Source organism: Triturus cristatus, chromosome 1_1 (assembly GCF_964204655.1).
Source record: "Triturus cristatus chromosome 1_1, aTriCri1.1, whole genome shotgun sequence".
In the NCBI taxonomy this organism is placed as follows: domain Eukaryota; kingdom Metazoa; phylum Chordata; class Amphibia; order Caudata; family Salamandridae; genus Triturus; species Triturus cristatus.
The window spans coordinates 11815486-11829388 of record NC_140579.1 but is presented as its reverse complement, the minus strand read 5'-3'; the positions used below and the strand labels follow the sequence as shown (position 1 = coordinate 11829388).

General features: G+C 43.7%; 1 protein-coding gene across 4 annotated transcripts in view; it reads right to left on the bottom strand.

Annotated features, from left to right (window-relative positions):
• The window catches only part of COASY (Coenzyme A synthase), a 133445-nt gene that overhangs the window by 69499 nt on the left and 50043 nt on the right, over positions 1-13903 (bottom strand). For all 4 annotated transcript variants that reach the window (XM_085620390.1, XM_085621150.1, XM_085620535.1 and 1 more), the window contains exon 3: positions 2366-2580. In XM_085620390.1, the coding sequence (XP_085476516.1) occupies positions 2366-2580 (215 nt within the window). The remainder of the gene's footprint in view (positions 1-2365; positions 2581-13903) is intronic.

The following is a 13903-nucleotide window of genomic DNA, read 5'->3' as shown; positions in this document are numbered from 1 at the left end:
AAAGTGCTTGTCTTAGGGTTTTTGCCATTTTATCAGGTAACTTCTAATTGTTTTCTTGAACTATCTTCACCTGCCTTGTCCTTACTCTGCTGAGTAAGATGAATGGAGTATGGGGAGCATGAGATCAGAGAAGGGCAGAGAGCTATAGCCAAAGATATACTGGCAGATGTGAAGTCGAAGGGATATGAAAGCACACTGATATGAGTTAGAAAGGGTGAAAAGTAAAAATAAAAATGTACGGTAGCCAGAAGAAAATTTGAGAACGGGTAGGCAGAGCCAGGTAGAAAAAAAGAGAGATAGGCAAGGTTTTAGATAAGGTGGGGACAGCTAGAGATATGAATAAATAGAAGAACATATACAAAGAGGTAGGGGGTGTGGTACACCGAGGGATGAGGTAGAGAGAAAAGTTAGGTATAAAAAGATGTGAGTTAGTGGTAAAGGAAGAAAGATGTAGAGGCAGGCAGGTGAAAAAGTGAAAGAAGCACAAAGAAATGCAAGTAGAGAGAGCAGTAAGGGAGTGAAGAGCAAAATGAGAAGAGCAACAGAAAGAAAAGTCAGGCAAAGAGTAATGAGGCAAAGAGAAAGGTACAAAGAATGTAGTGTAGGATAGAAGAACATGAGGAGCAGAGCGAAGAGGTGAAGCAGATAGACATAGGAGAGTTTGGTAGAGAGAAAAGTAGAGGTGGTGAGGAAGAGAGGTGTACAAGGAGCGGGAGACAGAAAGCTGAAATATAGCAGAGGTGTAGAAGCAGATGAGAAAAAGAGTTAGTGTTAGGCAGAGAAAAAGAGGAAAGAGGCAGAGCCAGAGAGGTAGTGAAGAAAGAGTAAATTAGTGAAAGAAATGAGGTAAGCGGAATAGAAGTAGAAAGAGGGAGAGGAGGTGGAGAGGTGAGATAGCAAACAAATGGTGAAGTAAATTCAGAGATTGGGTAGAGAAAAGGTGAAAGTTGTGGGCTGGAGAGGTATTAGGTTGTGGCAGTGACATGATGTAGAAAGAAAAATTAGGTAAGGGTGAAACAGAGAGGGTTGGAAGTAATGTAAGAGGTGTAAAGAGATAGAAGTGAGATAAAGAGGAATAAAGTTGCAAGAATGGTGCTAGTAGATGAAAGAGAGTTGCAGGGAAGTGAGATGGAATCAGAGCCAAAAGATGGGTGAGGTAGAGAAAGAATTGAGGTAGAAAGATGGTGAAGATACATGTAATGGTAGGCCTAAAGTGGGAAAGGGTGAGGATTTGATAAAGAGAAGTAATGAGAGAGCAGTAAGGGAGGGATAAGTTATGTAGCGACGACTGAAACTGAGACAGGTTGGGTAAATGGAGATATAGAGCTAAGTAGAGAGGGAAACAAAGTGTTCAGGTAAAATATGTGAAGAGAGAAGAGAAAAAGAAAACAGATTTGAAAATGCAATTACTACCTGCATGAATGAGAGTGCAAATGTTAGGATTGGGAACCTGTGCATGCTCAGCTGTCAAAATAAAAGTAACTTGTTTGTGTGCACAGGTTGTTTTTAATGGGAGGACTTATGACTAGCCCAATCACTTTAGAAGGTTCCCCTGGAAGGGGCAATGAGGTTTGGGTGGGGAAGGGGTGCTGGGCAATAGGCTACCTTGCCAAGGACTCAAAACTGTTTACATTGCTTTACAGTACTCCATCCCCAGCCACATTTGCGAGGTCTCCAATATCCATGTTGTCGCTGTCCACACACCGTTCTCAGTCCGGTACCACCTCGAAAATCTTTTTGCATTAAATTTCGAGTAATTAAATATTATTATGTCTGGCTGGATAGTGCAGCTGTCAGAAAAAACTATTGTTACCAATTATTTAAAAATTTAAAATGCAGAGTAGTCTCTGGTTCCTCCTAGAAAAGTAATCCTCTCTCGCCTTGCGCTATTGGCTGTTTCGTGTATCATTCGACCACCTAGGGAGTGCTCGCATTGTAATGCATGAGCGACTATGACATCTCAAAGTACACTGAATTGTCACATGTTAAATTGTTTATCTTAGAGATGCATTGTACATAGAAAGTATTTTTGATGTGGTTTTCCACTGTAGCAGCGCTTTCTTAGATTTCCTTCTGAATTCAGAAAATGAAGGAATGCGGAGCCGTCTACAAAGAAAGCTCTCAGAGGAAATTGAGGTATGTCCAACTCATAGAGCAACATCCTCACAACGGCATAAAGCTGAGTGTAGGACATATGGCTTTCCCCCAGATAATATGAACTGGTAGAATGTGAAGCATGTGGATTGTACAGCACATACCCTCTTTCATTACTGTTTTTGTATTATCTAACCCAGCCCATTGACTCTTTCACAAGCTTTACAGAATTACAAAATGATGAATGCAAGCAATTCTGAACAATAATTACATTTTCCTGCCTTTTCCGATTGACAGCCTCTCCCCCTTTGCGGGTCTCTTCACTGACCACAATGCACTTCAAGTCGGCATCAGTTATGGAGAGCCCATAGGGGTCAAACAGAGGCACAATGTCATAGGTCAAAGATGGCTTTATATCAACCAGGAACTGGCTCAGCTTCTCCGCGCGGGACTCGAAGGGCTCGATCAGCTCTTTCAGAATCTTTCCTGTAAGGTTCAAAAAAGAGAAGTCACCAAACTAACCCAACCAGGGAATAGGAATTTTTCAAGCAATTCTTTTTGTACAAGGAAGACTGGGCCAAACGGCTCTCGTTTCATCGAAGAGGCGCATGCTTTATCTGCAACAACAGTGTCTGAAGCCTCTAAAGGTATTCCAAGCTGGATTGCCATGGCTCCTGCAGCCATTTTAACTCTGTCCTTAAATTGTGAGAATCACAGACAGTGTTGGAAAAGTGAATGTGAATTGCAGTTCATCGAGCAGTGTTAGCCTTCTATAGGCACTCCTTTCACATTTGGCCACGTGTTTAAAAAGTACTTCTTATGGATAAAATCCCTATTTAATAAGAAGCAGAAGAGGGCCCCTGAAAGCAAGATAGGGGGAAGCAAACCAGGGGCAAAAGACAAAGTAAAACAAGCAACCAATGCTTCGCCATAGAATATAAAGTAGGCACAGCTCTCAAAATATACACATTCATGAGTCAGACCAATACAATTTATATTTCATTTTTCAATATATATTCATATAAATGTATCTGTTCAACCAAATAAAGAAATTGATGGGTTCCCGAACACCATTTTTATTTTTGCTCAGTGTCTAGTTTTGCTTAAACACTTGTTATTGTCAATAGATGGACCATACCAATAGATGCACTGTTCATTGGAAGACAACGATATCTGTTTATTTATGTCAACAGGATATAGGCCCATTGATCATGCAGTTTTATATGTGTGGCACATGTAAACAATACTTTTAATGTTTGGTATGTATGCTTCCCTAGTATGAGTGGGTATCCGCGATTCTCATTGTTAGTATGGAGTTGTTTTGGGGGTTTGTTTTTGTCTTTTGTCATGTTAGGGAGCACATCAATTTCTTTATTTATGTGAACAGATAAATGTATATGAATATATATAGTCAGCAATGTGACCCTTTCATCCCACGCGCTCGATCACGGGTGCTCAGCGTTGGGGCCGGATCCTGGCCCAATTTCACCAATTTTGAGACAAAGGAAGCGGCACTCACGACTTGGCTTGACCAATAGTCTTGTCATGTGATTCACTCTATGAGAATGTCTCACAGTATGTAGACCGATTCTTGGCACCAATAGCAAAAAATATGAGCTCATACATCAAAGACGCAGGTGACTTTTTTAAATGCATCCTCAATGGAATCACCTGGAGTGAAGGATATCTATTGATTACAATTGATGTAGTATCTTTGTATACCTCGATCAGACATGAAGTAAGACTAGAGGCATGCGGATATTTTCTAAAACAAAGAAATATCAATGAGTTACAACATACTCGAATGCTTCTCCACATGATTGAGATGTGCTTGATGAACAATGTCTTTCTCTTTAATCAACAACTTTTTAAACAACAATGTGGCACCACCATGGGCATCTCTTTTTCGCCGAACTACGCGAATATAACCATGGGCTGGTAGGAAAAAACTATAGCCTGGGACTCAGTGAATCAAGAGGACCTGGAGAAAATAATATTATGGGTTCGCTATATAGACGTCCTTTTTAGGTCTCGGCTGCGAAGGCTGCGCTTGCGCAGTCTCGCTCCGAGATTTAATGACTTGGAGAAGAGGGGCTTGAACCCGCCCCTCTTCTCCCCTGTTCTCCATTGGCTGGCCTCTTGAATGCTGGCCAGCCATTGGAGAAGAGGTCAGTCATTCACATAAGGCCCCGTTCTTTTCGGATCGGGGGGCGTGTTTTTTGCGAGAAGTCTCAGGGAGGAGACAACAGCAAAACACGCCCCCGAATCCGAAAAGGACGCTGCCTTTCTCCGAGGCATTTCTGCTGTGCCTCGGAGAAAGGCGGTGGTGTGCTTGTTCCCTCTGGAGGTGTTGCGCTGACAAGAGACGCTAGCTTCATTGGCTGCGGGAGGATGTGCCCCTACCCATCTCCTTTCATGGCTTTGGAATGCGGTGATGATGTAGCAGCAGCCCCGGCCCCTTCCCCTCCTCCTCCCGCTGTTCCCTTCCTTCTTCCACATTCTCCTTGTACAGATCCGTGCTCTGCTGTCTCCTGCTGACGTGTCTGCCCCTCGCCGCGCATGCGCGCCACCCGGCTCCATCCACACATACACGCTCCAGCCAGCGCTGCTGGCAACATGGCTGCAGCCGGGCGACTACTCTTGCTCCTGGCCGCCCTGCTCTGCTGCTGCCCCATCCTGGGCAAAAAGAAGGACTCTGTGGACCGGAGGTTCTCGGACCTGAAGCGCTGCGTGGACGTGGAGTGCAGCAGTAAGTGCCTTTCCCCTGAGAGCTGAGTGAGTGAGAGAGGGGAGCAGGAACCACAGAGCATCACTCTCTGTTGGGCTTGGTCGGTGGGTTAGTGCCAATGCTCAGAGTTCCTACTTAAAACGTATTTTTATGAAAAATTAAAAGGATTGAGCTGTTTGGATTTCCATCAACTGTTTACTGCGTCGCTAACACACTGGTGCCCCAACTGCCAACTTTGTATTTTAAGTGAAAGTGCTGCGAGAAAGGATGTCTCGTGCAGAGAACACCCGTCTGTGCATTTTCCCGACTGGTGCCGCTCTTGCCCCAGCCTGGTCGGGTGGCATTCTTCCTCGTTATCAGATCCGGAGTTTGCACAAGTGTGGTGCACGACGGGACGTTACTGCCCTGCACTGCCTTTGTTTACCATAGACCCATCGGCGCAGCACGAGAAGGGCAGAAACCTGTTGTGAGCGTGGCATTTATGGAAAATCTGGGTGCAGGACATCCTTCCTCAAAACAGTCCCGAGGCTTATTTTCCATTCGAATCGCCCCCTCCCCCCCGCAAATATTTTGCTAAAAGTCAATAATCCACCAAATAGTTTAAAAGTGATTCAGGTGATGGAATCGCACTTTGCCGGTGAAATGCGGCCTAGAGAGGAACGTCGAAGACACAATAATGCGATGATAAACACATATAACCCGAGGCGGGGATACTCCGCTCCACCGGGACACTTGTAGATTGTCAGTGTTTTTCAAGGGCTTACTGTTGTCTTGCAGGGAGTCTCTTACTGTTACCTTAATATTGATCATTCAGTCTTGGACAGTGACAGCTACACGGGGGAAGGGGGGTGTGTGTTTGTGGTGTTTTATTTTACCTTTTCAGAGGAGGCTCGACCCAAAACCGTCTTAATTTGGCTTTCCAATAGTCGGAGCACGAGGAACCGTGCATGCGTTTGTTGACATATCAGAAGCATCCGCTCCATAGACCACCACCCTTAGGCTGGGTGTAATACCCTATCATCCTGTAAAGAAAAACATATCTCCTTTCTGATTACCATATGTTAACATGTTCCGATGCAGTTTCTTTTTAAGGCAAGCGCTGGTTGCATAATGTGTAGATTAGAGTGTAGGGGGTCAGTGGTAGAATCCTACACATAGGTTAGGGTATGTGCATACTGATTACTACCGTTTGTATAGCACTTCCTACCATTTGCATAGTACTTCTTTTTACCAGTGGTATTATACGTTCAATCTCTCTTGCATGAGGGGCAGGTTAAAGGTGCATTCAAATAGAGGCGCGAGCTTGGAGAGTTATGTGCGTGGATTCGTATTACACTTTTACTGGTGCATCGAGCACATTGGTGAGCGAGTGCAGTAGTGTCTGGGGGATCCACATTCCAGAAGAGTGGTTGGGGGGGGGCTCTATTCAGTGGTGAGCGTCTGGTTCAATCAAGCGTGAAAGTGATGCTTCATATATAGGTTCTTTGATGAATCCACATACAGGGGTGAGTGGTAAAACCATACACAGAAGTGAGTGGGTCAACGTATGGTGGTAGAAGGTAAACTTATGTATGGGGGGTAGCGTTGAATTCATCACTAGGGTTGAGTGGTGGGTTCGAGGGCGTGTGTTAGTGTTTATTTGAGGGAGGTGAATGCAAGCGTATATTGTGTTTATGAGGTCACCCATCTCCAGATACTGAACCTAAGCACTGGAGGATGCTTCATGGTTCATGTTCAGGAGTCAGTGGTTAGTTTTTATAATGGGCCTTGTGGTGGATTCATGTGCAGGGGTGAGTGATGGGTACACAGTGTGGCTGAATGTCCTGGTATGGTGATGCTACTATCCTGCCCTGCCCCCGTTTGATTTTTTTTCTGTCGTACTCTGTGTTGTCATCCAGCTTGCTTGGGAAACAGTGAGTCACGGGAGCTGTTCCTTTTTGTATGTTGTGTTGTTTTAGGGCTGTCTTAACCTCTACGACCCTAATTATAGTCAATGGTGCTACCTCCCCCTCCTACCAGGCTATGTGGTAACTGAATGTTGGACCCAGCATCAATGACCTTTTTGTCTGTAGCCCTGGTAGAGAAAGGGTGTGTAAGTCACTTCCATGTAACATCCACTCCGTCCCTCCTCAGCTGGGCCTTCCCCTTTGGGCTGTTGTTTGTAGCATGTTACTTGTTAGCTGCGTGCCACAGGGTAAACGATGTCCTCTCGAGGACGGTGAGTTCCTCCCAAGGTGGAGGTGTGTGTCCAGGTACTCGTTGTCATCTTTGCCATGCTCCTGTGTACGTGCCACTGTTGATGCACACTGTCCATGAGGCCCTGCCCCAGAGCCTTGCAGGCACAGGTTGGGTGAATGTGCACCTGCTCTTTACCAGCCGGTCTCTGCCTGCTATTGTCCTTCAGCTTCCATAGCCCCTTACTGTGTTCTGTTGGATGTCTCCAACCACCCTGCGATCTTGGCCGAAAGTGCCTCTTATAGAGGGAAACTCATATACAGTGAGTATCTTGACCTCTTGGTACCAGTCCCTCTCCTTGTCGCCTGAATGGCCTGGTAAGATGCCCTCTAGCAACTGTGATACAGGGTTCAGATTTGGAAGAAAATGTGTGCTTTCTTTGGTCCTACCTTCCTGCCACTGCCTCCTAAAGTAAAGTTAATATTTGGCTTAACTAATGAGCAGTGTACAACTTCCTGACCGCCAAAGGGAGAGAAAATACACCAGCCCAGAGAGATGTTTGCCAGGAACAAGACCCTGTTGGTTCAGGTATGTTTAGAGCTGTCATTTTATTTTTTCTTACCTGCATACCTTGCAGCCAGCAGTTTGTGTGTATATATATGTTATTTTTAGGTCTCGCATAGGCAGCGCATGCGCTGCCTCTACGAGGCATTAAGTAATTAGCATTACGATTTAAACTCCACCCATTGTATTTCTCTTTGCCTCCTCACTTACCATTGGTGAAATCTGGCATTGCTCTTCCTAACGTGCTCTCTGTTGGCTGGTGGTCCGTCACGTCATTTCCGTTCTCTTTCGTTTTTGGCGGAAGCAGCATCGATCAACTACTGTGAACTTGCGCTGCAGGACGGCATCTTTGAATGTAGGCACTACTTTGGGGTTTTTTCCATGGCGCCTGGTTCGCGCCCCTCGCTCCTCGTTGTTCTGTAGGCTGAGGTCTTCCAGCCTGTACAGGAAGCCGCGCCGGCTCTGCAGCTCCAGCCGCCTACTCTTGTACTTCTTGTTTTAAACATGCGCCTTTTAATGTCTTATTTTTTTAAATATTTAAATAGCACGGCGCGCGTTATCTTTAGCGGCTGTACCGCTTTCATTCTTTAATTAGCTTGCCTGAGCTTCCTCCTCCCTGCCGTCCCGCCCCTGGATGTGAGCTAATCTTCCCTCATTACAACAACATGGCGTGGGGCGCCATGCATAATATTTCAGCTGGCACCTGTTTGATTTGTTGCTTTATTGTTACTTTCCTCTGATCGCGGTGCAATCTGGGAGTGTGAGCTCTTTACGCGCGGCTCCTTGCTGGCGGCTGCATCTTGCCTGCTCTGTGTTTGCCCCTTCTCTGCAGGACTCGGCGCGTGGACGACATGGGGCAGAAGAAGAAGCAGCTCAGTCCTCGGATCTGGTATCCTTTGTTCGGTGCACGCAGCAGTAGGGGATCACGCGGGGTTTGTCGTTTTGGGGGAGCAGATTGGGCAGGGACTTTACTTGTGAGGGGCAGCGGTGCGGAAGGGAGGCACAATGTTTGATGAGGTACAGTCTTGTTGTTTTAAGGATAAGAAGGATCACCACGTTTAGCAGACTGGTCAGTGTAAGCTTGGTGTACTTACTGGTAGCAGCGAGTACGAGCTTGGAGTATGGCTGTTTAGGGTCTTCCTGGTTGTAGGAACACTGTGGGTGTTAAGGAGGCGAGCGCTTAAGGTGTGACCTGGTGAAAGGAGCAGAAACTGTAAGAATGCTGCGGGCTGTTGTAAGTTGTGGTCTCGGGGGTGATATGGAGATTGGGAACTTTTTGTATGTTGGGATTGGTTTGCTGTGTGGAAGGTGTTGGTCTCGAGATAGGTCGTTTTACCATATGTTCTACTAACTCCCTTTGTTTTGCTGTTCTCAGACGACTTAAGGGTCCTGGAGCAGGCTGCGGCCTTTGTGTGTTTTATGTGGTTCTTGGATGTAAGGCATGAGGAGAAGTGGGATCAGATTCAGGTGTTGGACAGAGGAAAGTTATTTTCTGTGCGAGTAGTGCATGTGGCGCTGTTATACATAGTGCACGTAGCTTAGTGATTATTAAGACTTGTTTTTTGTTGTACCCAGTATTAATAGTTGATAAATCTGCACTTTCTCCTAACCCTTTTCAGGGAATTGCATTTGTTTTCATACTTTCAGGGTTCTTATAATAGCGAGCGTCATATTGATTGTTTATTTTCCTTGTCTTTCTTGTTTTACTCACTTAGGTGTTTGCAAACATCATGCAGCGTGTCTGGCTTTTTTTCTAATATTATTTTGTTTTTATATCGTCAGCGAACTTCTTATTGAGTGATATTTCTTTCCGAAGTTAGCGCACACTATTGGCATACGTTTAATCAAAGGCCATAAAACTCTGTTTTATGAGTGTTTTTTAAAACACTCCATTAATTATTGATGGCTTTTGTTTCATGTTTGTGGACACAGAAGTATGTATTATGTTTGAACACAACCTAACTTGTGGCGTGTGTGTGTGGTGAGCATGAGGGCGGGGCTGCCAGAGTGTGGGATTCACTCCCAACATCTTTGTTTGATGTTTTTGGTTTGCATATGAGTACATTGATATTACTGAATCTATCATAACTTGCGCCCTGTAGGTGTCAGTTGGGGGCCTAGGGGCTGCCCTACATTTACTTTTTGTGTTTTATTTATTGTTATTAACCCACAGCAACTTGACTGCTGTGTGTGTTTATGTGGCAGATATGAAGTTGGGACTGCCACGGCATGTGATTCTCCCACACCCAACTTCCTTGATATGTTTTGTTGGATGTTTAAGAACCTTACACTACAGCATGGCTTGTGTTTTTCTAACCCATCATAGCCTGGGCATGTATGTGTCTGAGGTAGGTGGGACAGTTGGGCCCACCGCTGTGTGAACTTCACCCACACCAACTTTGTCAATATGGTTTATGTTAGTCACATTGTAGTATTCTTTATTTTTGGACCGAATATAACTTGTGTCTTGTATTTGTTTTGTGTAGGTGTGACAGTTGGGCCTGCCTAGGTGTTGGATTCGTCAATTCTAAGTTGTGCTGTGTTTGATGCTTGAAAACATTGGAGTATATTAATTGTCCAACAACCATGACTTGTGGCATATATGTGTGTTTTGGGCGGTGTGTGATTTCGGCCAACCAGGGCATGGGCATTCTGTGTCGTTTTGATTGTTTTGTTTACAAACAGCGATGTTTGCAAACGTTTTCAATAAGAAACAAAGCAACGTGTATACAGCATCCCCAACTTCTGTTGTAAGAGAAGGATTGTCTTCTGTTTGCAAAAGTTTTCGGCCATACTGCGTGCACCCTGGACACAAGGTTTTTGCTTACAAAGCAAGCAAATTAATATTCACTAAGCCAAGGAAAGGCATTTTTACACAGGATTTTGGGTTCAGCGATTTCCATTTGACTCGGAAATGTCACTAGATTTAAGATTTCCCTTTTGACATGTAACCTCTTCGACCAATCTGCAAATCTGAAAGTTTGAATTTTGGATGGTGACTTCTCCCAAGTCTGGTTCACATTGGTCAAGTGGGACCAAAGGTATTTAGGGTTGTCGGACTCAACTTGGGGTGCTACTGGAACAAGCATTTACAATGCAGTAGGTCTCGCATTTGCGAGAATTTGAGCCACTGGAGTTGTAAATGACAATGCCTTTTACTTACGTATTGGTTTTGAAAACATAAATAAAAGGTATTGTCCTTTACAATGCCAATAGCTTAAACGCGTGCAAATGCGAGACCTATTGCATTGCAAATGCTTGTTTTATTTTACACAGTTTTATTTAGTACAAACTTGACCCGAATCGGGTATCAGAGCGATTTACATAGCACCAGTTGCATTACATGAAGACACATTCATTTTCGTTAGGCACGGAGAGATTAAGTGATTTGCCCAGAATCACAGGATGTTCAGCGTCATTGCTGAGACTCGAACCCAGTTCCCCAGATTCGAGGTCGACCGCCCTAGCCGTTAGCTAGCTCCTCTTCCCAATATATAGACCCGTGTTACTGCATGAGAGTGCCTCACACAATTCCAAGGAACTGCAGGCACAGCTAGTGGCACCAGCAATTATGTGTGGCTAGAAAAACACAGAAAGAAGTGATGGGTGCATGCAGAGAGGTCATGTCTGGATTCCTGTAAATGGGTGAAACATTGACTCCTTCATAGAGGTGAACTCTTGAACCGGGAATGTGTGTTTGTGTTGTTGATTCGTGTATGTGAGTGGTGTGAGGGATTCATGTCATGGAGTGTTGTTCATGCACAGGGGTGATACATGGATGACGCACCAGGATGAGTTGTTGATTCATGCGTAGGCTTAATGCAAGAGGGGTGATGTATATGGATTGATATTCAAGAGGTGATGTGTGGTTTCACAGAAAGGTAAGGGATGGATTTATGTACTGGGGGGAATTGTTGAATCATGTACAGGTGTGAGCGGTAGGTTTATGCAGCGGGAATGATGTTTAGATTCATATACAAGGGGTGATGTATTCGGTTAAGTGCTACTCTTTTCGTGGTGGCAGCAGCCCAAGCTGCTTCCTCTCACACTCAGGCCACCTGTTGACCCCTGAAGATAATGCTTAGCTGGCGGTGGTTTGTTAAATTTGGAGGTCTGTGGTCCCCTACCTTTTCTGTAGCAAGAGCTACTTGTGTGCAGTGAAACTCATTGAGAGCTACTAATATTGTTAGTGTTGTAATAGTGACCATATCAGACAAGATTACACTAGTGGCCATCATATTCAGGATCACTACAAGCGATCAACAAGGTGCATCAGGCAAGGTTGCCAGCAGTAATATAACAAGCATTTACAATGCAACGGTCTCGCCATTGTTAAAGTTAGAGCTATTGGCATTGCTCATGACAATGCAGTTTCTTTAAATGTTTTAAAAACAAAAAACATACACAAAAATAATATCATGAGCAATGCCAATAGCTCTAACTTTACCAATGCCGAGACCATTGCATTGTAAATGCTGGTTTTAGTTTGGAATGGCACACCACAGGAATTCAATCAGTACTACTCCAAGCTATGTAACAACGTCATTGGTCTCGAATTCACGTGTACCTCAAGCAAGAAAGAAAAAGATTTTTTGGATATTAAGGTCTACATCGAGAATAATCAAATTAATTCCACCCTATTTCGGAAAACGGCATCTACAAATAGTATACTACATGGGATAAGTTTCCATCCAAGGTCATTACTGGCAAGTATTCCTTATGGAGAGTTTACTCGAATGAAAAGTAACTGCTTGAAACAAACAGATGCAGAGGAAAACATTCAAGAATCTATGGTCAGATTAAGAACAAGAGGTTACAAGGAAAGAATTTTACAGAAATGCAAGAGCAGAATTGATAACAGAACAAGAAGGGAAATATTGACACCAAAAGATACCAAACAGGAAGAGGAATATGGTCCCCCACGCTTTGTAACAACATACAGAAAAGAAAGTGGCATAATAGCAACAAAAATCAAGAAATATTGCCACCTAATATCTGGGGATCCAGACATTGGGAAGATGTTGGGAGAAAGACCGATGATAACTCACAGAAAAACAAACTGCCTCAAAGACACATTAGTTTCAAGTCATTTTAAAACTTTTGAACCAGAGAACTGGCTAAGTAGCCAACAAAAAGGTTTTTAAAAATGTAGTGTCCATAAAGCCTGTAAAATTGGAAAAAACAAGAGTACTATCAATGACCCAAATGGGCAAGTAATCAAAATTGAACAAAATATTCTCTGTACTTCAACTCATGTGGTATATATAATTGAATGCAAATATGAGATGCAGTATGTCGAAAGCACAGTGTGCATGTTGAAAAAACGAATTGTAGAGCACATCAGACCGGTTAAAAACAAAGATATGTCATATGCAACAGCCAAACACATGGCGTCATGCCAAAACAGTGATTGGAGAGCCATGAGCTATTATGGGATACGAATGATACTCCAAGAAGAACGGGGTGGCAACAGGATGAAAAAACTGCTAAAACAGAATCACGGCTAATCATTAGACTAAAAACAAAAATCCCAAGAGGGATGAACTATGATGAGGACCTTTTTGTGCATCTGGATTAAGGAGAAAGACTGTTCCAAAAATACAATGATGTCATAAAACTATTGACACTTGCACTGAAGAACTAGTTGCATGGAATCTAGATATGATAAATAATACACAGATAGTGTCTAAAGTTTGAATGGGGCACTATACCCAGCGATTGCTCATCTATATAGAGAAGCACCATGAATGCAAAAGAATGAGGTCTCGCACTAAGCAGCCTCGGTTTAATGTTGATACTATATCATTTTATTGCAAATGACTTAAAGTGCACACAAAAGAGCACTGGTAAATGCGTGAAAAATTGAGGCACTAAACCATTAAGTCTTAGAATTGATAATGTGGAATCCTAGCAGGGGACACTCTTTGCGCTTTACAAAATGCCAAAGGTAAATATTTATTAGGAGTTAAGGCGTGGGCTCGGGTTTTGGAAATTCAATTAGTTAAGATATTAGCTAGTTCAGCTGCAAGTCTTTGTGTAGCACTGAACCTTGCAGTGGCTGCATATGAAGGTTTCCTTTCGTTATACTGAGTTTGGGGCAGGTGCGTTGTTGCATGTATTTATTTGTTCATTCCGGAGTATAATTTTTCCATTACTTGAGAGCACTAGTTAAGATTAGCGGAATACACATTGGATCATGTGGGGGGGTCCCATTGTCTGAAAAATAATAAATCAACCCCCTCTGCCACCTACATCCTTATCCCAGGTATGTCCAGTGTTCATTTAAAAGGGGAGTATAAAATAGGTGAGCTTAAAGAGAATTCTTGATCACTTGTAGCTGGG